Below are 22,173 nucleotides of genomic sequence, written 5' to 3' on the forward strand. Positions count from 1 at the left end.
GGTCGCCAACACCAAGAAGCTTCGATTCGAAGATTTCATGGAGACCTTCCTCGACACAGCCACTCGCATTGCAGACGGAATCGACCTCGACACCTTTGTGGAGCCTGCCAGTCCTGGCGACGCTTGAAAAAACTTTATGGTGAACGCACATTTACCTCGGTATGCCGAGTGGTATCTGTATTAAACTTTGGCCACTGCTGTTGGCCATCACATTCGTGGTTCGGTGTGGATAAACTTGATTCACACCGAGCCGACTGATCGTGGACCCAACTTGAATTCGAATTCGAATCGGATCTTTTGCTCTTCTTTCGCTGAGTTTTTTTTGACACGATTTTGGCTCGTGGTTTTTGTTTGGTGTCTCTTGGTGAAGCCAATGGCAAACATGCGGAGCATGTAGTTGTCAGTTGTCTTCACATCCACATGAGCCTCAATGAGGGTCTGCTAAGCCTCCGAGTGCGCACTCGGAGCGAGTTTTTACTTAGGCGACTCTGGGTCGCGGCTAAGTCCCCAAGTGCGACTGTTAGTACGCATTCGGAGCGAGTTGTTACTTAGGCGACTCTGGGTCGCGGCTAAGTCCCCGAGTGCGACTGTTAGTGCGCACTCGGAGCGAGTTGTTACTTAGGCGACTCTGGGTCGCGGCTAAGTCCCCGAGTGTGACTGTTAGTACGCACTCGGAGCGAGTTGTTACTTAGGCGACTCTGGGTCGCAGCTAAGTCCCCGAGTGTGACTCTTAGTGCACACTCGGAGCGAGTTGTTACTCATGTAGTTGTCAGTTGTCTTCACATCCACATGAGCTTCAATGAGGGTCTGCTAAGCCTCCGAGTGTATCTCGAGTATACACTCGGAGGAAGCTTTTTACTTAGGCGACTCTGAGTCGCAGCTAAGTCCCCAAGTGTGACTTTTCGTGCATGCTCAGAGTGAGTTCGTATTTAGGCGATTCTGGGTCGCAGCTAAGTCCCCGAGTGTGACTTTTAGTGCGCACTCGGAGCGAGTTGTTACTTAGGCGACTATGGGCCGCGGCTAAGTCCCCGAGTGCGACTGTTAGTGCGCACTCGGAGCAAGTTGTTACTTAGGTGACTCTGGGTCGCGGCTAAGTCCCCGAGTGTGACTGTTAGTACGCACTCGGAGCGAGTTGTTACTTAGGCGACTCTGGGTCGCGGCTAAGTCCCCGAGTGCGACTGTTAGTGCGCACTCGGAGCGAGTTTGTACTTAGGCGACTCTGGGTCGCAGCTAAGTCCCCGAGTGCAACTTTTAGTGCACACTAGTTTTTTAGACAGGAGTCTGCAAATGCGGAAGAATTTTGAATCGGCAAGAAATCAATCTGCTTTGTATTACTTCAATGATACTTGCTCTTTACATTGTCTCCGTCGGCAGTTATGTGTAGAAGCGCTTCGGTAGATCTCCATTCCATGCTCGCGGCTCGTCCGTTTCCCTGTCGAGGTTGTAGAGTCGATATGCTCCGTTGTTCAGCACCTTAGAGATGATGAACGGTCCTTCCTAGGCGGGAGCCAACTTGTGTGGTCTCTGCTGATCCACTCGGAGCACCAGGTCGCCTGCTTGGAATGTGCGGCTCCTGACGTGCCGCGCGTGGAATCGCCGCAGATCTTGTTGACAAATTGTTGAACGGATCAGCGCCATCTCGCGCTCTTCTTCTAGAAGATCCACTCCGTCTTGCCTGGCTTGCTCTGCTTCGACTTTGGAGAAGAGTTCGACTCGTGGAGAGTTGTGAAGCAAGTCACTTGGAAGGACTGCCTCTGCTCCATAAACGAGGAAGAACGGGGATCGCCCTGTCGATCTATTCGGAGTTGTGCGGAGGCCCCACAGCACCGAAGGCAGCTCGGTGACCCATGCGCCGGCGGCATGTCCAACTTCTCGCAGGAGTCGAGGCTTCAACCCTTGAAGAATAAGTCCATTCGCCCGCTCTGCTTGCCTGTTTGTTTGGGGGTGCGATACGGATGCAAAATCCACTCGGATACCTTGGCCTGTGCAAAAACCTTTGAACCTGTCCGAGTCAAAGTTTGTGCCATTTTCGGTGATTATGCTGTGCGGAACACCGTATCTGGCGATGATGTCTCTGGTAAATTTGATGGTCGTAAGGGCATCAAGCTTCTTGATGGGCTTGGCTTCAATCCACTTGGTAAACTTGTCGACTGCTACTAGCAGATGAGTGAATCCTCCTTGGCCTGTTCTGAATGGTCCGACTGTATCCAATCCCCACACGGCGAATGGCCAAGCAAGAGGAATTGTCTTCAGCGCAGACGTTGGCTTGTGGGACTTGTTTGAATAGAACTGACAACCTTCGCAACGGTCGACCATATCTTTTGCCATTTCATTGGCCTGCAACCAGAAAAAACCAGCTCTGAATGCTTTGGCGACGATTGCCCTTGAGGATTCATGATGTCCGCAAGTTCTCGAGTGGATTTCCTCCAAGATTAACTGCCCCTCCTCAGGAGAGATACACCGCTGAAGAACGCCTGACACACTTTTCCTGTATAACTGGTCATCAATGACGGTGAAGGACTTCGACCTGCGAACGATCTGCCTAGCTTGGACTTCGTCTTCTGGTAACTCTTGCCTCATGATGTATGCAATGAACGGCACAGTCCATTCGGGAATGACAGCTAGAATCTCCATGATCAAATCAACCACAGCAGGGACCTCGACTTCAGTCTGATCTGTTGAGCTCTTCGGTTGTACCGGTTCCTCTGTAAAAGGGTCTTCTTTTACCAAGGGAAGGTGTAGGTGCTCGAGGCACACATCACTCGGGACCGGTCTCCGAGTGGATCCAAGTTTTGCCAATTCATCTGTTGCTTGGTTTTTCAGTCGGGGAACATGGTGAAGTTCCAGACCTTCGAACTTCTTCTCGAGCTTCCTTACTGCGTTGCAGTATGCAGTCATGGTGGGGTTCCTTACATCCCACTCCTTCATTACTTGATTAACCACCAGATCTGAGTCGACATAGACCATCAGGCGACGGACGCCGAGTGTGATGGCCATGCGCAACCCGTAAAGGAGAGCTTCGTACTCTGCTTCGTTGTTGGAAGAATCAAAATGTATCTGCAACACATACTTGAGTTTATCACCTTTTGGGGATATGATCACTACGCCGGCGCCGGAGCCATTCAACATCTTGGACCCATCGAAGAACATGGTCCAATGAGCCGAGTATATGTGAGTCGGTTGTTGTTGTTCTACTCATTCTGCTATGAAGTCAGCCAGAGCTTGAGACTTTATAGCTTTCTTGGCTTCGAACTTGATGTCGCAGTATAGCATCTCCATTGCCCACTTTGCCACTCGTCCTGATGCGTCCCGATTGTGGAGAATTTCCGACAACTGAGCATCAGATATGACAGACACCGAGTGGTCTTGGAAATAATGAGCCACCTTCTTTGCAGTCATGTAGATCCCATAAATAAGCTTCTGATAATGGGGATACCTCTACTTGGAAGGAGTCAGGACTTCAAAGACATAATATACTGGCCGCTGAACCTTGTACGCTTTGCCTTCTTCTTCACGTTCGACTGTCAGAACGGTGCTGACGACTTGATTTGTAGCCCCGATGTACAGAAGAAGGGGTTCTTTACTGAGCGGGACAGTAAGAACCGGCTGGGTGGAAAGCAGGGCTTTGAGGTCGTCGAATGCAATTTGGGCTTCGTCTGTCCACTCGAAGGTATCTGACTTCTTCATGGGCCGAGTCGAGCGATAAACCTGCTTAAAGCCGCTAGGCAACCTGTGAGCCTTTGAACATCATGTATTCTTACCGGCCGCTCCATTCGGACGATGGTCCCGTTCTTTTCGGGGTTGACATCGATCCCTCGTTCGGAAACAAAGAAACTGAGTAACTTCCCGCTGGGAACGCCGAATGAGCACTTGGCTGGGTTGAGCTTGATATCGTACCTATGTAGGTTGGCGAATGTTTCTGCCAAGTCAGTCAGCAGGTCGGAACCTTTGCGTGACTTGACTACGATATCGTCCATATATGCCTCCACATTTCGACCGATTTGGTCAAGGAGGCATTTTTTGATCATGCGCATAAAAGTTGCTCCTACATTCTTCAAACCGAATGGCATAGTGATGTAACAGAAACACCCGAATGGGGTGATGAAGGCTGTTTTTAATTCATCCAGACCATACAAACGGATCTGATGATAGCCCGAATAGGCATCAAGGAAGGATAAACGCTCGCAACCCGCAGTCGAATCAACAATTTGATCAATGCGGGGGAGCGGGAAGTGATCTTTCGGACAGACCTTATTGAGATGCTTGAAATCGATGCACATACGAAGAGACTTGTCCTTCTTAGGCACCATGAAAACATTAGCGAGCCACTCGGAGTGGTGTACCTCGCGAATGAAGTTGGCTGCCAAAAGTTTAGCCACCTCCTGTCTGATTGCCTTCCTCTTGTGCGCGGCGGACCGACATAGGCGTTCTCGAACGGGCCGAGCAGCAGGATCTACATGCAGTCGGTGCTCACCCAACTCCCTGGGTACACCTGTCATGTCAGCAGGCTTCCATGCAAAAATGTCCTAGTTGTCACGGAGGAATTGGATGAGCTCGGCTTCCTATTTTGGATCAAGGGTGGTGGAGATGTTTGTCGGAGCAGCAGTGTCGTCCGTCAGGTGGATGTTGACTTTCTTCGTGTCTCCCGCCGACTGGAATGCGGACTCGGAAGCTGGCTTCTTTGAACGCATCATGTCAGCGGGGTCGGCGGTCTTCTTGTACTCATCCAGCTCGAGAATAGCCATCTGCTGATCGGCAATCCTCAACCCCTACTGCAGACACTCCTCGGCCCGCTGCCGATTGCCTGTGACCGTAATCACACCTTTGGGGCCTGGCATCTTGAGCTTCAAATAGACGTAACATGGACGGGCCATGAAACGCGCATATGCCGGGTGGCCCAGAATCGCATGGTATGCACTCTGGAAGTCCACCACCTCGAATGTCAGCTTCTCCTTGCGGAAGTTCTTGTCAGAGCCGAAGACGACATCCAACGCGATCTGGCTGAGTGATTTGGCCTTTCTTCCTGGGACGACTCCATGGAACTGCATACTGCTCTCGCTAAGTTTGCACATCAGAATGTCCATTCCCTTGAGAGTATCAGCGTACATGATGTTCAAGCCGCTGCCGCCGTCCATGAGGACTTTGCGCAGCCTGACTCCTTCCACCACCGGGTCGACGACCAGAGCTTGCCTCCCTGGGGTGGGTACGTGTGCTGGGTGGTCTGACTGATCAAAGGTGATCGCAGTCTGTGACCACTTGAGGAATGTGGGAGTGGATGGGGTCGCCATGTTCACCTCCCTATTGACCAGCTTCAGCCGACTTTTGCTTTCCACATCAGCAAAAATCATCAACGTTGCATGGACTTGGGGGAACGGATCCTCCTCTTCGCCATCCTGCTCGGTGTCCTTCTCACTCGGCTGTCCGTCGCCGAATCCTTGGATCAGGAGGCGACACTGCCGAGTGGTATGCTTCGGCAATATGACATTGCCTTCTTCATCCATCTTCGTGTGGATTGGACACGGTTGATCTAGGATGAAGTTTCCTGACTGCCTCTTCTTGGGGGTGTACTGAGCTTTCCCCTTGCCTTTGAACTTGGCATTCGTAACGGCTGCTGCCTCTGCCTGCGGAGTGGATTGAGCTTTCTGCTTCTGCTTCCGATTGTTGTTCCCATCTCCATCGGCGACTGACTTATGCTTGCCGCTACGTATGCGGTCCTCTTCTTCGCCATTTGCATAGCGTGCAGCTATCTCCATCATCTTGCTCATGAAGATGTCGCCCGTCCGACCGAACTTCAGGTACAGATCTCTGTACCGCACACGTGCCTTGAAGGTGCAGACTGCTTGATGCTCTCTGACGTTCTCCACCATGTGGCAGAGGGTCGTCCAGCGCTGGATGAAATCGCGCAAGGGCTCGTTCTGCTTCTGGACACAGTGCTGGAGCTCTACGAGACCAGCAGGGTGTTTGCACGTACCCTCGAAGGTCCTGATGAAGACTCGGGACAGATCTGCCCAGCTGTAGATGCTTGACGGAGCCAATTGGTTTAGCCAAGCTCGCGTCGAGCCATCGAGCATCAGGGGGAGATGTTTCATGGTGACGTGGTCATCTCCGCCACCAATCTGGACCGCCACTCTGTAGTCGTCCAACCAAGTTTCTGGCTTGGACTCTCGTGTGAACTTGCTGATTCCCGTCGCCAATCGGAAGTTGGGAGGGATGTCAGCTGAGCGGATGGCCCGACTGAAGCACTCGGGGCCAGAAACAACGGTCCTGCTTCCACTCGGACGGTCTCTGTCATGACCATCACGGTGGGCTCGACTTCTGTCGACCTTCTTCTGGGTGATGTACCCTCTTGCATCAGGCCTTGGATCATGCGCGTCACCGACAGAACGACGATCATCGTGATGTCGGGGCCCGTAAGGCCCACCCCGCGGAGGAGTACACGAACGGCGACGATCTTCGGGATGAGACCGAATGGGAAGCGGATTCCGACTCGGGTCCCTAGAACGGCTGCCCCCTCTGCGTCGCTGGTGAGAGTCGGGACTGAAAACCGACCGATGCGTGTTCGTATGAATAGAACTATTGTGGATCCTGTTGTGCGACTGGGAGACCGCCGAATTTTGCTGCTGCGCCATATGCAACAGGGCACGGATCTGCTCGATCCCTCTACCAGCCTCTGGATCAGTCCGCTGGAGAGAATCGGTTATCCTGGCAGCCGCAGCCAGGTTGAGGATGGGTGTGCGGAACACCTCGACGTTGCTCTGGCGAGTGTGTCGACTGGCAGAACGATGGTGTTGACGACGAGCGCCGGATGATTCTCCGACCTCATGCTCGTTCCGACCAGTCTGGAGGAGACTTTCATGGGAATTGGCCATGAGAACTTCGGCTGCAGGCCCGCGGCCTGGATACTCGGAAGGTAGCTCAGTCGGAACTGACTCCAAGCACTGGGATGGCGGCGGGACCACAACCGATTCGAGCACCGCCACTTGAGATGACGCGCTCTGTCGCGCCTGGGCGTGTCGCACCCAACGCGGGAGCCGCGGACGACGGGATCGCCTGTTGCGGCGCGTGACGGGGCGAAGATCGACACCGGGGTCGATGGCTGGAGAAGAAGAACACCGCGGGAACTGGCACGGAAGTGCGTAGCCCCGCGACTGGGAAGCGCCTCGACGTCGAGGGGCGCATCCCGAAGCCATGCCGAATCGTCGGTGATGAAGGAGAGGGCACCGAAGAGGATCTGATGACCCATGCACAGATCTCCACCGGACGACATGATGAAAGTATGAAATCGCAAACTCGCCGGAAGTCGCTTAGACGCCTGCCCCACGGTGGGCGCCAACTGTCGTGGGTATAAGTCTGACAGTAGATGTATGGGGTACGAAAGGATGGGCAGAGCCTTAGCTACGGCGAGGATGCATGAGTTCAGGCCCCTCTATGGTGGAGGTAAAAGCCCTACGTCTCAGTGCTCTTGGGAGCTTTAGTGTCGAGTGGATTATAGGATTACAGCAAGTGCCAACCCTTGCACCAGTAGGGAAGGGCGGCTTATATAGAGTGTGTTGTCCTTCATAATGGCCCGGTGGACAGGGGTGTAATAGTGACGAATAAATGCCTACGTTACAGGTAACGTAAGCCTTAAATGCTAATGATGGTGTATGAAAACGTATGACCGTTGCCCTCCTCGGAGGTTACGATGTACAGAGTGGATTCCAGTCGGTACGTTAAATATGCTCCGAGTGGATCGTCGCCAACTGGATGATGGGGGCGTCCTTAGTTCAGTCGGAACTGTCTAAGTGCCTTGTCTTGTATGAAGGGTAGTCCTTGGGTAGGACCTATAGGGCAGGCCTATGATCCTACCCTGGGACTATAACCCCATCAATATATATCCGTATGTAGTCTCCTAGTGAAATCTTTAAAAAGACTTATATTTAGAAATGGATGTACTAATATTTTACTCTGGTCTCATCAGCAAAAAGGAATAGTGTGGGTAACAAATTGCGACTGTCAAAATCCATTGTGTCTCGAGGCTGCTGTTGGTGTGTTCGCCCCCGGCGCCCATGATTATGTTGCACAAGAATGGACTGCAAAGTGTAGCACCCACTCCCCAGGGAAAGTGTTTACTCCTTTTTTACCTTCTTGCTGTGCTGTTAACTTAACTCAAAAACCGACTCATGATTAATCACACCCCCCCCCCCCCCCCCCTGAAATTGTGGAAACAAGCACCATACTCACACTCACAGAAAGCAAAGCTCTGACGCCCTAGGATAGGGCTTCCTCTCTGGATCATCAACAATCAGAAACACAAGCATTCCTTGTACCGAAACAACCATATTCCATCATGAGCAACTGACCATCATCAAGTAAAAACAAACAAACAAAACATGTAGCAGCAGCGGTCAGTGCGATTCGCACAGAGACATTGTCGAGCCCACCGACCGAGTACTTATCCGGAAACAGGTTCAGCGCAAAGAATGCCTTGTCGTTGAGCAACATTTGAGTGAGTACGGAATAACAAATTAATGAAACAATCCTCGCAGAATTGGGCAGATAGGTCGGGGCCTCACCGAAATCGAATAACAAAATGACTATGTCACAAATATGCTGGTTAGGTAGACGTTTGCCTGCTGTACATACCGCTGCAGTTCCTATGTTTACAATACTAATGCTTGACTGATGTTATTGTGAAACAAAAATTACATTATTTGATCAGGGTAAGCTTGCTTGCAACATTTTTTCATACTTCTACTGTTACCATATATGCTGCTCGGGTGTTTATGTTCATCATCATGACTTACGCTTAACAACAGCAAAACTATAGCAACAATCACACAACGGCAGATCTAGTAGCTTCATTTTTGGTTGAGTTCCTATCTTTTTCTTCAAACAAATATGTTGTAAATAACCAAAGTTACTATGTTCTGCTACTAAAAAAGATTTAACAAATGGACAGAACCATGAAACAAACCGAACAGAACACAGTGAGCAAAGAACAATAAGCAAAGTTGAGGTACATTGTTTTGGTCTACATTATCAACCCATAAAAAGTCGAAGGACAGTAAGCAAAAAACGACAGGCTAAACAATAACTATGACTCAGATGCGTCCAGATCGAACGGCATGGTAAATTACATGACAACTTCTAGTACAGAACTAAACTACAACGGGGAAAAACCATGCCGGAAAATGCTTGCTATCCCATGTTAGCTTTACCCTCCGCCACGTTGACACCGGTATCAAAGGCATGATCGTGTTGTCTACCATGTTGTAGACAGCAGAGTGGCGAAGGGGATTGCCACGATTGACCAAGAAGTAGATGCAGTCTCCTCGAGCTCCATCCACATCACAAGCACGAAAAGAGTTGGAGCACGGCGTGCCCACAAAGAGCGCCCGGCCCTGGAGACTTCGGGCCTTCTTCCACTGGCCAAGACGGGGACCGTCCCTGAGGTCCGCCTTGAACACCTGGAACCGACAAGACAATTTGTTACGGCCAATTTTGAGGAAGCGTCTCCTCACCATCAGCAGCTTGCCATTGGATTCCACTAGATATTGCTCGACTTGCTCGCCCGACTTAGGGTGGTCGAAAAGATCCTTTAGATACATATCCGGTACTAGGTCAGGGGGCCATATCCATGAGGTGTATGCTTTCACTTGGGGTTCGACGCCAGGCGACATTGGCTTATCGAGGCAGCCATCCCCGAGATCGACGGCGACGAGCTCCTGGAACATTTGAACATTGGCGTACATCCTCCCTTGAAAAAAGGCGATGTCGAGGATGGTGGATTTCTCCCGCATCACGACGCACGAGTTGGTCTCGCCGGCCGGCCGGCATGTGGAAATAAACACTCTGGATCTAGAGCGGTTACTGGCTAGAACGGCCACAACGCGATGATGACTCGGTAAGGATGCCATCGCCACCTTCTTGATCTTCATATCGTCGTGCGACTTCCGATCGAACTTCGCATACTTCTTCTCGTCGCAGGGATCTACCATGTGAGACTGCAGGAGAGCAGCCAGCTCGGGGAGAGGCGTCGCGGCGCCAGAGAATCCGTTGACCACGGAGCACCGCCCGTCGTTGTGGTGGAGGAAGAACATATTGTCGCCGGCGCTGTAGCAGGGGCCGTCGTGGTCTGGAAGACGCAGACGGTACGTGCTCTTGCTGGCGAAGTCCAGGACGGTGCCGTCCGGGAGGGCGAGCCAGGGGAGCGGGCGACGGGGCGGAGGCTGCAGCGTGGTGTGCGTGCGCCATGGGCGGCAGACGGCGCGGAGGCGGACGCGGTCGGCGAGGGACGGGAGCCGAGAGAAGACATCGCGCAGGGGACCTCGCCCTAGGTTTGACCATGGGCGTTCCGTCGACGCCGCCATCGCGCAGCTACGGGATTGGAAGAAGAAACTAGGGTTTCGGGTTTCGTTTATTTTATCTTGCGGGGTATATGAACACGAATACGATGGCACCTCCTGTTCTACGCGTTATCCCATGAGCGGTGGCGGGGCGCACCCTATTTTTTGTTTTGTTAATAATTCGGGATTTCGGAAAAGTTCCCACATTCGAAAAATGTGAAATTTAAAAAATCAAATGTGGAGAAAAAGAATGACCCCGAGTTCGAATAATGCTCATCAATTTAAAAAAGAAATGTTTGTGGATTTGAATATTGATGAACATTGTTTTATCAAATGAACAAAATTTTAATTCGAGGAACATTTTGATGAACAAATTGTCAATTCCAGAATAATATTTGAAACCATGATGAAATTCTTGAAAAACTTATAATCATTCTTTGAATGTGATGAAACTTTTTAAATTTTACGGTGAATTACTCCCTCCGGTCCTTTTTAGTCTGCATATAAGTTTTGTCTGAAGTCAAAGTATCTTCACTTTGACCAAGCTTATAGAAAAAATCATCAACATTCACCATGCCAAATCAATATTATTAGATTCTTTATGAAATGTAGTTTCATAATGTATATATTTGATATTGTAGATATTGATATTTTTTAATATAAATTTGGTCAAACTTTACAAAGTTTGACTTGACCGAAATCTAATATGCAGAGTAAAAAGGACCGGAGGGAGTATTTTTTAATACAAATACTAGCAAAAGTGTCCGTGTGCTGCAATGGGAGAAAAAAAATACCACACACTCTTAACTTATAAAAAATGAAATATAATATGAGAATTTGTAGTTACGGCACAAGCAAAGATGATCTTATCCTACAAAAGTGCAGTTCAGGATTCCACATGTCTTCTATTTCAACACGGCTTGCATGTATATTTAACACGTACAAAAAACCGACAAGTGACCTTCAATTTCATCTCCAATTCTAATTTTGTTGGGATGTTCATCCCCAATCCATATCAATACCGGTATGAAAGAAAGACGAATAATACATTATTTATTAAGATTGTATCCTAGATATTGTTTTTTTAAATTAAAAGGTAAAATAACATCATATTCTGATTCTACATATTTTTCTAATCAAAATTCACATATAACATGTTAAATTTAGAGTTACGATTTAGAAGATATGAATATTTCAAAAAAAACATTTAATATATACTACGGGTTTAATGTCAGAAACATCAAGGGTTTTTTATAAAATAGCATGACGGACTAAGAATATCTATTTTCTTTATTAGTAGGTATAGATAATACCATTTTTGAATTAGATGTAAAAATTCTCAATTCGGAAACACTTTGTTTGAAAAGATTAATTACCATTTTTAAAACTTGATGGAGATTTTCAAAAATTATGGGGAACAAATACGATGAACTTTTTTGAACTCAATAAACTAAAATATGTCCATGTTTTTAAAAAGCTGTTCACACAAAGGAGAAAAATGAAAAAACAAACAAGAAGAAAGACAGAAAGGAAAAGAGGAAGAAAACAGAAATAAAAAGAACTAAAACGAAAAAATAAAAATAAATAAAAGGATAAAAAACCAGACAAAAGAAAAACACGGTCGGTTTGGGAAGGTTCTCCCAAAACTGGACATGATCTACCTGGGCCGGCCACTGTGCAGCGGGGGCGTGGGGGGTACGCGTTGTCGCTTCGCGGCGACCTATGCGCAAAATAGGGGCAAATTCTACTTAGCGTCACAGGCGTCGGTTATAAGCTACTAGCAAAAGGTTCATGCGTTGCAACGGGAGAAAGAAATACCACACGGCACACGCTCTTAATTTATAAAAAATGTCTATAATTTGAGAATTTATAGTTACGATACAAATAAAGATGGTCTTATCCTATAAAAATGCAGTTTAAAATTTCGTAGGTCTTCTATTTTAACACGGCTTGCATGTAGATTTAATACGTACAAAGAATCAGTCAAGTGACCTTCAGTTTCATCTCTAATCCTGATTTTGTTGACGTGTTCATCCTCAACCCGGATGAGTACCGGTATGAAAGAAAGACGAATAATGACTTATTTATTAAGATTGCACCCTAGATAGTATTTTTATTAAACGTTTAACAGATAAAATAATATGATATTTAAATTCTACATATTTTTCTATCAAATTTCATGTATAATATATTAAATTTGAAGTTACGGTTTAAAAGATATGAGTATTTAAAAAAATATTTAATATATACTACGAGTTTAATGTCATAAACAGTAAGGGCATTTTTGTAAAATCACCTTGGTGGGTTTTCCGACGGAAGCGATAGCCTCTTTATTATTAGGTAAAGATTTTTGCTAACCGATACCTGCAGCGCATACCCCTCTGCCGCGATTTGTGCCGGTTCAGATACTTTTATTCTCTTATTCAGTTAAAAATAGAAAAAAGAAGGCCATGAATGGATTCTAACCAGAAACCTAGCGCATAAGTTAGAAACGCTCCAACCACTTGGGACAACCCACAATGTGCGATAAGTTTCGTTTTCTCTTCTAAATTCTTTCTCCAGATCGCGACCTGTTTTCTAGTATTTTTTTCAAACGGCTTGGTTGCTTTTTTATTTTTCTTATCTTTTTCTCTGTTTCTTTTTAGCTTCCTTTTTCTTTTTAAAATGCATGGACTTTTCTCAAATTTTCCAATTTGTTTTGAAAACTGATGAACAATTTTTGAATTTGTGAACATTTTTCAGAATCAGTGATTGTTTTCCAAATTTGATGAACTTTTTTTCAAAAATGATGAACTTTTTCCGAATTCAATGAACATTTTTTGAATCTGATGATTTTTTTTCCATAAAACTATGAACTTTTTTCGAATTTGATGAACTTTTTTCGAACCAATGATTTTTTTTTCCAAATTAGGGATGTTCTTTTTTCGAATTTGATCAACTTTTTTAAAAATCTATGAATTTTTATTCAAATTAGGGATGAACTTTTTTTAAATCGATGACCTTTTTTCGAAATTGATGAACTTTCTTTCAAATCAATGAATTTTTATTCAAATTTGAGATGAACTTATTTTCAATCGATGAACTTTTTTCGAATTAGTGGAGCTGCCTGAATCCACAAGCATTAGTACCTCCTGCCCCTAAGGCTGGCCATAGTGGGAGTAACCAAGGTAGTATCATGTACTTGGGACTAGCAAACATGTTGATGTGATAGATAATTAAAGAAGAGAGGGATGGTTAGAATAACATAAGTAGATACTGTAACATGTAAAATGCTATACTACTATGTGTCATGCATGCCAATAAATAAGGTCATCTATGATACTACTTTATGATACTATGCACTATGAAGATAGTATCATACAATAGTATCATATACATGATACTACTATATGATACTCCCCACTATGACCAGCCTAAATCCATGCTCGCAACGGGAAGGCCTTGGGAGACATCCCCCGATAATGCTTGCTTCGATATGGCTATCACAGACTCTGGTGGCTTGCTGGCTGTCGGGTCGTTGTCGTAGTCCTGGGACATGTTGATCCCGGAGATGTCAAACAACTCTTCAAGTATATGCAACTGAACCGAAGTGGGACATATATGACCTTGGCCCCATCTTTCGCTGCACTTGAAGCAAAGGCCGTGGGCGCGGCGATAATCCTGCAACCCTCTAACCTTGGAAGTGTCCGCTCGGGTCGCGTTTGTACCACATTGATCAATGACACTTGATGTGATCGCGAGACGCTTAGGCGATGGGGGAAGTGGCAGAGGTGTTCCCCGACCGCGGCGCGATCTCGGGTGGCCAAGGGAGAGCACCGAACACCCCATCCGCGATCTCCTCTTGAAGCAGCGCCAGTGAACGAGAATCGTCGCTATATCCTTGCGCAGTCCCTCCACAAAACATGTGGGGAAATAGAATGGATGAATTGTGTCATAATAGGATCTCAAATGGTTTGTAATCAATTCAAATGCTCAATATAAGAAGCTATATACGAAGTCCGCCAGACAGTATAAATCTAACGGATAAGCGTTTGATGCCGATCCCGCCCGAAACGTGTGCATAATAGAGAAGTAAACGAATCCCAATCAAACTCCGGTAGACGTTTTTGAATTGACTGTAACCATACGGACGTCGACCCAGAAAAATTAAGAGCGACCACGGGCACCCAGAATGACGGCAAGATAGCGAACATGTGAAAATATTGCTCACAAAGTGTTCTCCACAAATTCGGGTTCTCATCAAAAAATTGTCGAAACGTGATCGAAGGATGTGCTTGGCCAAGGCCGGAGAGCAATTGACTACCAGGAGAGAATGGAGAAAGAGCTGTCGCAGATAGATGGTTATCCAACTGACCGTTTGCTGGAGGTGGCAGCGACGTCTAGAACGACGCCGCCGGTAGCCCCCGTGTTATGTTGAAGACGTCGTGGCCGTCGGGCCCTTGGGGATGATCTGTCGCGCGAGATCCGGAGCCAGAGTGTACTTCGGTCGTCGTAGGCGACGGTTTGCTCGACGTTGGTTGTTGAGGACGCGCCAGCTATATAGTGGCAACCGAGTCGCTAAGATCGACGATGCGACATTCAAAATCGGGTCGCCATGCCACCAAATCATCCACCTTCGCATTGGAGGCATGAATCGCCGCTGCGTGTTCCTTCAGGGCCGTCTCCATCCGCTCCCGAAAAGCATGAACAATGGGATCCATGGAGACCAGATGAGCGCGTGCGTGACGCAGGGATCTGGTCTCCACGAACTGCGCCAGATCGACGCATCAGGCGAAGAAGGCTTGGTCTCTGATACCATATGTAAGAGTAGTGAAGCGGAGGGGGGATTCGATCTATTACTCTATGAAGTACTCCATAGACTAGTAAGTAGGGTATATATGAATTAATACCATATGGTGAATGTGGATTCCATATGGTATTAATGTATGTAATACCGTATGTAAGAGCGCGTGCAGAAGTAGTAGCTTACAAACAGAATAAAATCACATGAATTGATTTACAAGAGAAAAATGTAGAACACACTAGTAACTAGGGTTGCTGCCGCTGTCGGGTGACTGATCCTCCGAGATGCCTTCTCCTCTCTTGCTCTTGGCTTAAGTACCTACTCGAAAGGGATTGACCCACTCCTGGCCCATGACTCGGGTGTTGGGCCGCTTGTTCCTGCTGGGCCGTGCCTCGACCGGTGACTGTTGGTCGTGTGGTGGGGTAGGAGTGTCAGGGCCTCTAACAAGCTACCCTGACATGTAATCAGTGCTGTGACCCGCGATTAGGCCGTCTTGTAATGGAATAAGGCTGTTCCATTTCAAAAAATAATAGTCTAAAGTAGGCACGCCTAATAAATAAATAAATCCAAAGGGCCAAATATACGTGTTCCTCGACGCGGCGACAAACTGCGCTGAGTTTTCGGTTAACAATCAACTCAAAAAAGAAAAAAAAGAGTTAACAAAAATATCCTTTTTGCTTCCTGCACCAAGACCATTTGCAAAAGCGAAGGGGCAAAACAGAACAGAACAGAATCCCGTCCCGTCCACCATCCTAGTCCTACTCCTAGGAGAGGCCGCATTCCCTTCCCTTCCCTTCCCCCTCCTCCCACCTCGTCGCCCTCGCAGATCCCCCACACCCCCCTCCCGCGAATGGCGTCCCGTCTCGCGTCCCGCCTCCTCCTCCGCCGCCCCGCTGCCGTAACCCCTCCCTCCCTCCCTCCCTCTCTCTCGTATGTATCTGTGCTCCGGGTGATCCGACGCGATGGTTCGGCCGGATTGGGGATCGTTCGCCGGGTGGTCTCCGCCGACGGGCTCGGCGATTCACCGTCGCTTTCCTTCCGTTTTTCCCGCGAAAAAAGGATTTTCCGCATCTTCTACCACGTCGCCTCCCTCCGCAGAATTTCGTTTTCTCCGGATCGTTTTACGGGCCGTGGCACGCGCGTCTGGTTTCGACGTCGTGTAGGGATTCCACCCCTCTTTCGCGTCGGATGACCTTGATTCGATCCCTGGAGGATTGATTTTTCTTAAAGGGTCCGTAGAAGACCGTCAAACCATCAAGGAACACCCCCTGCGACGATCGGAGATCATGCTACCAGATTGCTGCTTTGCTTCCGCGCTTGGTTTTGGCCTTATTTGTCAGGTCGGCAGTTTCTGGATACCGACAGAAACGTGTGTGCAGCTGCAAAAAGTGAATGCGAGCCGTAGCCGTCGGTATGGTTTAGAAATTCGGGGTGTGTTTCGGGGATGCGTGTAGGACAAATTGATTGCCTGTAGTTGAACTAGATGAGGTAATTTCGTCATGTCTGAAACTTAGTAATGTGGTCTTGAAGTTCATTGACCTGGCTGAGTAGACTAGCGCTCAGATTTTCACGCACAAACTAACTTCTCAAATGTAGATTTGTGCCCATTTCTGTGATCTGTTAACCGGTTTAGTTTGATTTTTCCATTGTTTGATGGTTTACTCAACTATGAGATGCAATAATAAGGGTTAAGTGCACTTATGATCCTTGAGCCTGCATCAGCTCCATCTACATCCATTTATTTTTAGAATGTATGCTTCGGTCCTTTAAAAACGTTAAGTGGGTCGACTAAAAAAACTGCTTGTGGAGGATGTGTGTAGGAGTTATTGCAGGATTGACCTGGGTGAGCGGACTAGAGCTCATATGTAAGCTGAGTATGCAAATGTAGATGCTTTTTGTGTACGCATGTTTGGTGATCTGCTAACTAGTTAAGTTCTATTTTGCCATCGTTTGATGGTTGAACCACTAGGATTTGGTTCAGTGGAGGCGGTTCGCCGTCTCTTCTATGTCGTCTGTGCAGAATTTGTTTTTAATTTATAAAGCCTTTCTTTCTGTCACATCATTTTACAGGTGGTAGGTGTGGTGGACTTTGACGCCATGTGGGTCGTAGAGATTTTGTCCTTTTTGCGTCAGATAATCTTGAATAGTTTTTGGACAAAGATAACCATGGTTTGATCTGTAGCCACATTGAAGGAATAACCTGTGACAATCGGAGTACATATTGCTTGCTTCCACAATTGATTTTGGCCTTATTCAGCAGAATTCAGGCTAATAATTTATAGATATCGATGAAACCTTTATGCTGCAAAGTGATTGCAAGTTGTTGACACGGTTTAGAAATTTGGGGCGCTGTGGGGATGCGTGTAGGAGAGCTTGCATGCTATGGCTCAACTAGATGAGCCAATTCATCATGCCTGAAACTTAATCTTGTAGCCTGGGAGTTCTATGACCTTGTTGAGCAGATTAGAGCCCAGAGTTTGAATTTGGTTGAATCAACTGTAAGATGCAGCAAGAGCGAAGTGGACTCGTAGTCCTTGAACTTGCAATGGATCCATCTACATCCATTTACTTTCAAAATGCACATGTAGTTCCCTTGAACACGTTAAGTGGGTCACTAGGTAGTCCAACTGTGCCAGTGTCATGCTTCTCTATTTTTGTTCATTGGTTACACTATTTTTAGACGACGAGCTCTTCACATACTAGCGATAACATAATAGTACATCACACAACCACTGTTTTTCTTTTCTATTGGGAAATTTTGTTATTGCCACTTGGTTCTGTTGCTGACATGCAGGACCCCATTGTCTGTGGCACAGCCAGTAGAAAATAAGTTAATGGCACTGCTTAGTGCCGAAAACTAATTTCTTTCTCATTCATTTGTTTCTACAGAGTTTTATAGTTTCCTTTGTTCATTTACTTCTGTATGCTTAAATTTGGTAGGTCGTTCTAATGGTTTAGTGTGCTTGCAGGTATTAAGTCTCCTCCAGAGTTCCAGACATGCTAGACATTTCAGCACTCAGCTACTTGAAGGTCAGTAGCTCTAGAGATGTTACTTTTGAAGTTGGTTACTGTTAGTTTCCTTAGCAACTAATGCTTTTCTGCAATCTTCATTGCAGGTGCTCCAAGACTTCCAAAACCAACATGGTAGGGAGTAACCTCTGCGCTTCATTGTGTCATTATGTGATTGTACTATATAATTTATATACTGATAAAACTTTATTGTATTTAGTTGGTGGTTGTTACCACTTATTACACTGTTATAAAATCCACTGTTGTCATTGAGTAAAGTATGACCTCTAATGATTTGTTGTAGTGAACGCTATTTCCTTCGAAATGCTTCTCCTTATCAAATTTGGAGTAGATCATTTGCTTCAGAGAATGGTAAGGTATATCAACCCTGTAGAGGATATTAATAATTGTGAATTGTTGCCTGACAAATTCTTTATCATCTCTTGTCTTTGTTTTAAGGTGACTTGGTTGAAGCTGTTGTGCCCTTTATGGGTGAATCTGTAACTGATGGAACCCTTGCCAATTTCTTAAAGAGTATGCACCTGTCTCTCTCTGTGATTCAAGTCATCAACGTTTATGCTGCTGACATGTTATTTGCTGCAGAACCTGGTGATAGGGTTGAAGCAGACGAGGCGATAGCTCAGATTGAAACTGATAAGGTGATGCTTTGGCTCATTCATTCCCATTTTAATACCTGTTTTTGGTTTGTTCTGCTGTTCTTGATGATAGAACGATCCTTAAAATGGAAGTGCTCCATTCTATTTCCAGGTTACAATAGATGTTTCCAGTCCAGAAGCTGGGGTAATTGAAAAGGTAACTGCCTTCCATACATTTTGTGATTTCGAATTTACTCCCTCCATTCCTAAATATAAGTCTTTTTAGATGTTTCACTAAAAGTCTACATACGGATGTATATAGACACACTTTAGAGTGTAAATTCATTCATTTTGCTATGTATGTAGTCTCCTAGTTGAATCTCTAAAAAGACTTATATTTAGGAACGGAGGGAGTAATTTGCATGCCCCACAAGTTACCTCAATTGTGTATTTAGCAGTATGGTTACTCTCCTGATCACATCAGTGCTTTGCAGTTCATTGCCAGTGAAGGTGACACTGTTACTCCAGGTACCAAAATTGCTGTGATATCTAAGTCTGCTGCTCCAAGTGAGGCCCATGTTGCACCATCCGAAGAGACCTCCCAGAAGGAGACCCCTCCACCACCTCCTCCAGAGAAACCTAAGGTCGAGCAAAAATCACCAAAAGTAGAATCTGTGAAAACACAGGCATCAAAACTAGCCTCCCCCTCGGAACCTCAGCTCCCTCCAAAGGAAAGAGAGAGACGGGTAAGGTCATTTCCCATCATTTGGTTATAATATGGTTGATAAGACATGTTATGGTTTCATATTTTGGGATTGTGACAAGTGCAGGTGTCAATGCCAAGGCTTAGGAAGCGCATTGCAAATCGTTTGAAGGATTCTCAGAACACTTTCGCACTACTGACTACATTCAATGAAGTTGACATGTAAGTGCATCAGTCATTGGTTTCCTAATATTTGTACTTTTGTAGTGTGTCTGGTTGGTGTACCCCTGATGCATCATTGGCTTTTGGCACTTGTGTGAGCCTAAGTTACCCCAAACTTGCCCAAAATTCTCCGCTAACACTAACCAAAAACAATGTCGGCCTGTAAATGAAGCATCATTAAACTGTATCAAGTATAAATAACATGTAAGTATCAAACATGTTATGCTCCAAGAATATTTATCAGAAGAGTCAAAAAAAGTGTTTATCTTCCATAATGGTTTTTCTTTTGAGTTTAGGCCCTGTTTGGTTCCAAATAAGTCACCAACTTATAAGTTGAAAAGTGCAAAAAGTGACTTATTTTGCCAAACAGACCCAACTTATAAGTCACCCCAACTTATAAGTCATAAGTTGCTCCACCCCAACTTAAAACTTATAAGTCACCCACTTTTGCATGAAAATGTGACTTATAAGTCAGATGACAACCAAACAGGCGTGACTTATAAGTCACTGGTTTTAAGTCACCTGACTTATAAGTCACCTGACTTATTGAAACCAAACAGGGCCTTACATCTTTGTGCTTATCTTCTAATGCTTTCTTGGCATGCCTTTATTTTACTATATGGTGATGATATGTCCCTGAATAAGTTGTTTCATTTGTATTACAACTGTTTCTTCATTGCTGTAGGACCAATTTGATGAAGCTGCGGACTGACTACAAAGATGAGTTTGTTAAGAAGCATGGTGTCAAATTGGGTCTGATGTCCTGCTTTGTTAAGGTAATGGCAATCTGATGAGCTGCTTAAATGATTGTTTGGTAATTTCCTGGGTCATTCTAAATCCACTTATTTTTTGAAGGCTGCTGTTTCTGCGCTTCAAAATCAGCCAATTGTCAATGCTGTTATTGATGGCGATGACATCATCTACAGAGACTACATTGACGTTAGTGTTGCTGTTGGCACTTCCAAGGTACTGGCACTTTCTTCTTCTCTAGGTTGAATTACCGAACGACCAGCCTTTTTTTACCATGCACCCTGCTGCCATAATGTGATATGAAAATCATTTTGCTTTAGGGTCTTGTGGTGCCTGTTATCCGTGATACAGAAGGAATGAACTTCGCGGACATTGAGAAGGGGATAAACAGCCTTGCAAAGAAGGCAACTGAGGGGGCATTGTCAATTGATGAGATGGCAGGGGGAACCTTTACAATCTCAAACGGCGGTGTCTATGGAAGTCTTATCAGCACACCTATCATCAACCCTCCTCAGGTTCTCTTTTCGTTTGTTACATTCTACTCTCTTTGTTAAAATTCGACAACTCACCTCCTAACACGACCCTTAATTCCTTGCCTTATGCAGTCAGCAATTCTTGGAATGCATTCTATTGTCCAACGCCCCGTGGTTGTGGATGGTGACATCCTTGCGAGGCCAATGATGTACCTTGCACTGACATATGACCATAGGCTGATAGACGGCAGAGAAGCTGTCCTGTTTCTGCGCCGTATCAAGGACGTGGTTGAGGACCCACGGAGGTTGCTCCTTGACATATAGTTCCATTTGTCACTTCTGGGCTAAAGATTGTTTCTCGTCGATTTCGGAATAATTGTACACAAAATTTTGACTCATGCCGTAGTCGCTTCTCCAACAATTGAGAATTCGGTTGCTGGCCTCTGAATTGTAGAAGAAACATCAACGAATTCGTTTCCCTTTTCTGAGGTGATACTTGTTGGGACGTACTAGTTTCCCAAACATATTGTGATTTACAATAGCAAATGGACACCCTCCTCAACTTTGTTGTGCCATTCAACGTGATAATAATTGTAACACGTGACGTCTGGTTGGTATCAGGCAGGTGCTCGATTTTCAGTTCCAATGTACTTTCCACCTTTACAACTTTGAAATTTCTAGCGTGGTGCAAACTGACGTGTCTAAATGACCAGTTGAATTCCAGTCAATTATTTGAGCTTTTGAAGTTTCTCGGATCATTCTTTTCCACATTGTGGCACAAGGTTCTCATTGAAGTTTTTCCATCATTCTGTACGACGAACACTCTAGGTTTATGCGTTGGATCATGGACGATTACAATGTAGACACACTCACACAGCGTCTAATGAAGACTCGGTTGGAGTTGCGGAGCTTCAAAACTTGACAAAGTCACCATGAATGCATGTTCTTTTTGACCATGCATTACTTGCTCCAGAGTACAACGGTTGTTTTGATTTTTTTCGCTTCTCTAAAAAGTTCAGAATTACGGGGCTCTAAGTTGTACTCTTTTTCTTTTTTTCTTTTTTTTTGCTTCTCTAGAAAGTTTAGAATTACGGGGCTCTAAGTTGTACTCCCTCTATAAACAAATATAAAAGCATTTAGATCACTAAAGTAGTGATCTAAACGCTTTTATATTTTTTTACATAGGAAGTAGAAGAGAGCTCAATGAAATCCTTTTCCCTTTTTCTATTAATAAGTTTTTTCCACCTTTACAGTTTTGAAAATTTCTAGTCTGGCATAATTGCCGCCGCTGACTGCTTGGGATTTTGCT

General features: G+C 45.8%; 1 protein-coding gene across 1 annotated transcript; it reads left to right on the forward strand.

Moving 5' to 3' along the window:
• The first annotated feature begins 15,822 nt into the window (after positions 1-15,822).
• Positions 15,823-21,510, forward strand: LOC123447739 (dihydrolipoyllysine-residue succinyltransferase component of 2-oxoglutarate dehydrogenase complex 1, mitochondrial-like). The gene is made up of 13 exons (XM_045124387.1): positions 15,823-16,009; positions 18,081-18,141; positions 18,228-18,255; positions 18,425-18,492; positions 18,580-18,654; positions 18,724-18,779; positions 18,889-18,933; positions 19,211-19,462; positions 19,547-19,641; positions 20,327-20,417; positions 20,497-20,607; positions 20,712-20,906; positions 20,997-21,510. The coding sequence occupies exons 1-13, from the start codon at positions 15,962-15,964 to the stop codon at positions 21,186-21,188; spliced, it is 1,317 nt and encodes a 438-aa protein (XP_044980322.1). The 5' UTR covers positions 15,823-15,961; the 3' UTR covers positions 21,189-21,510.
• Positions 21,511-22,173: the final 663 nt, after the last annotated feature.

This window comes from Hordeum vulgare, chromosome 4H (assembly GCF_904849725.1).
Source record: "Hordeum vulgare subsp. vulgare chromosome 4H, MorexV3_pseudomolecules_assembly, whole genome shotgun sequence".
Lineage (NCBI taxonomy): Eukaryota > Viridiplantae > Streptophyta > Magnoliopsida > Poales > Poaceae > Hordeum > Hordeum vulgare.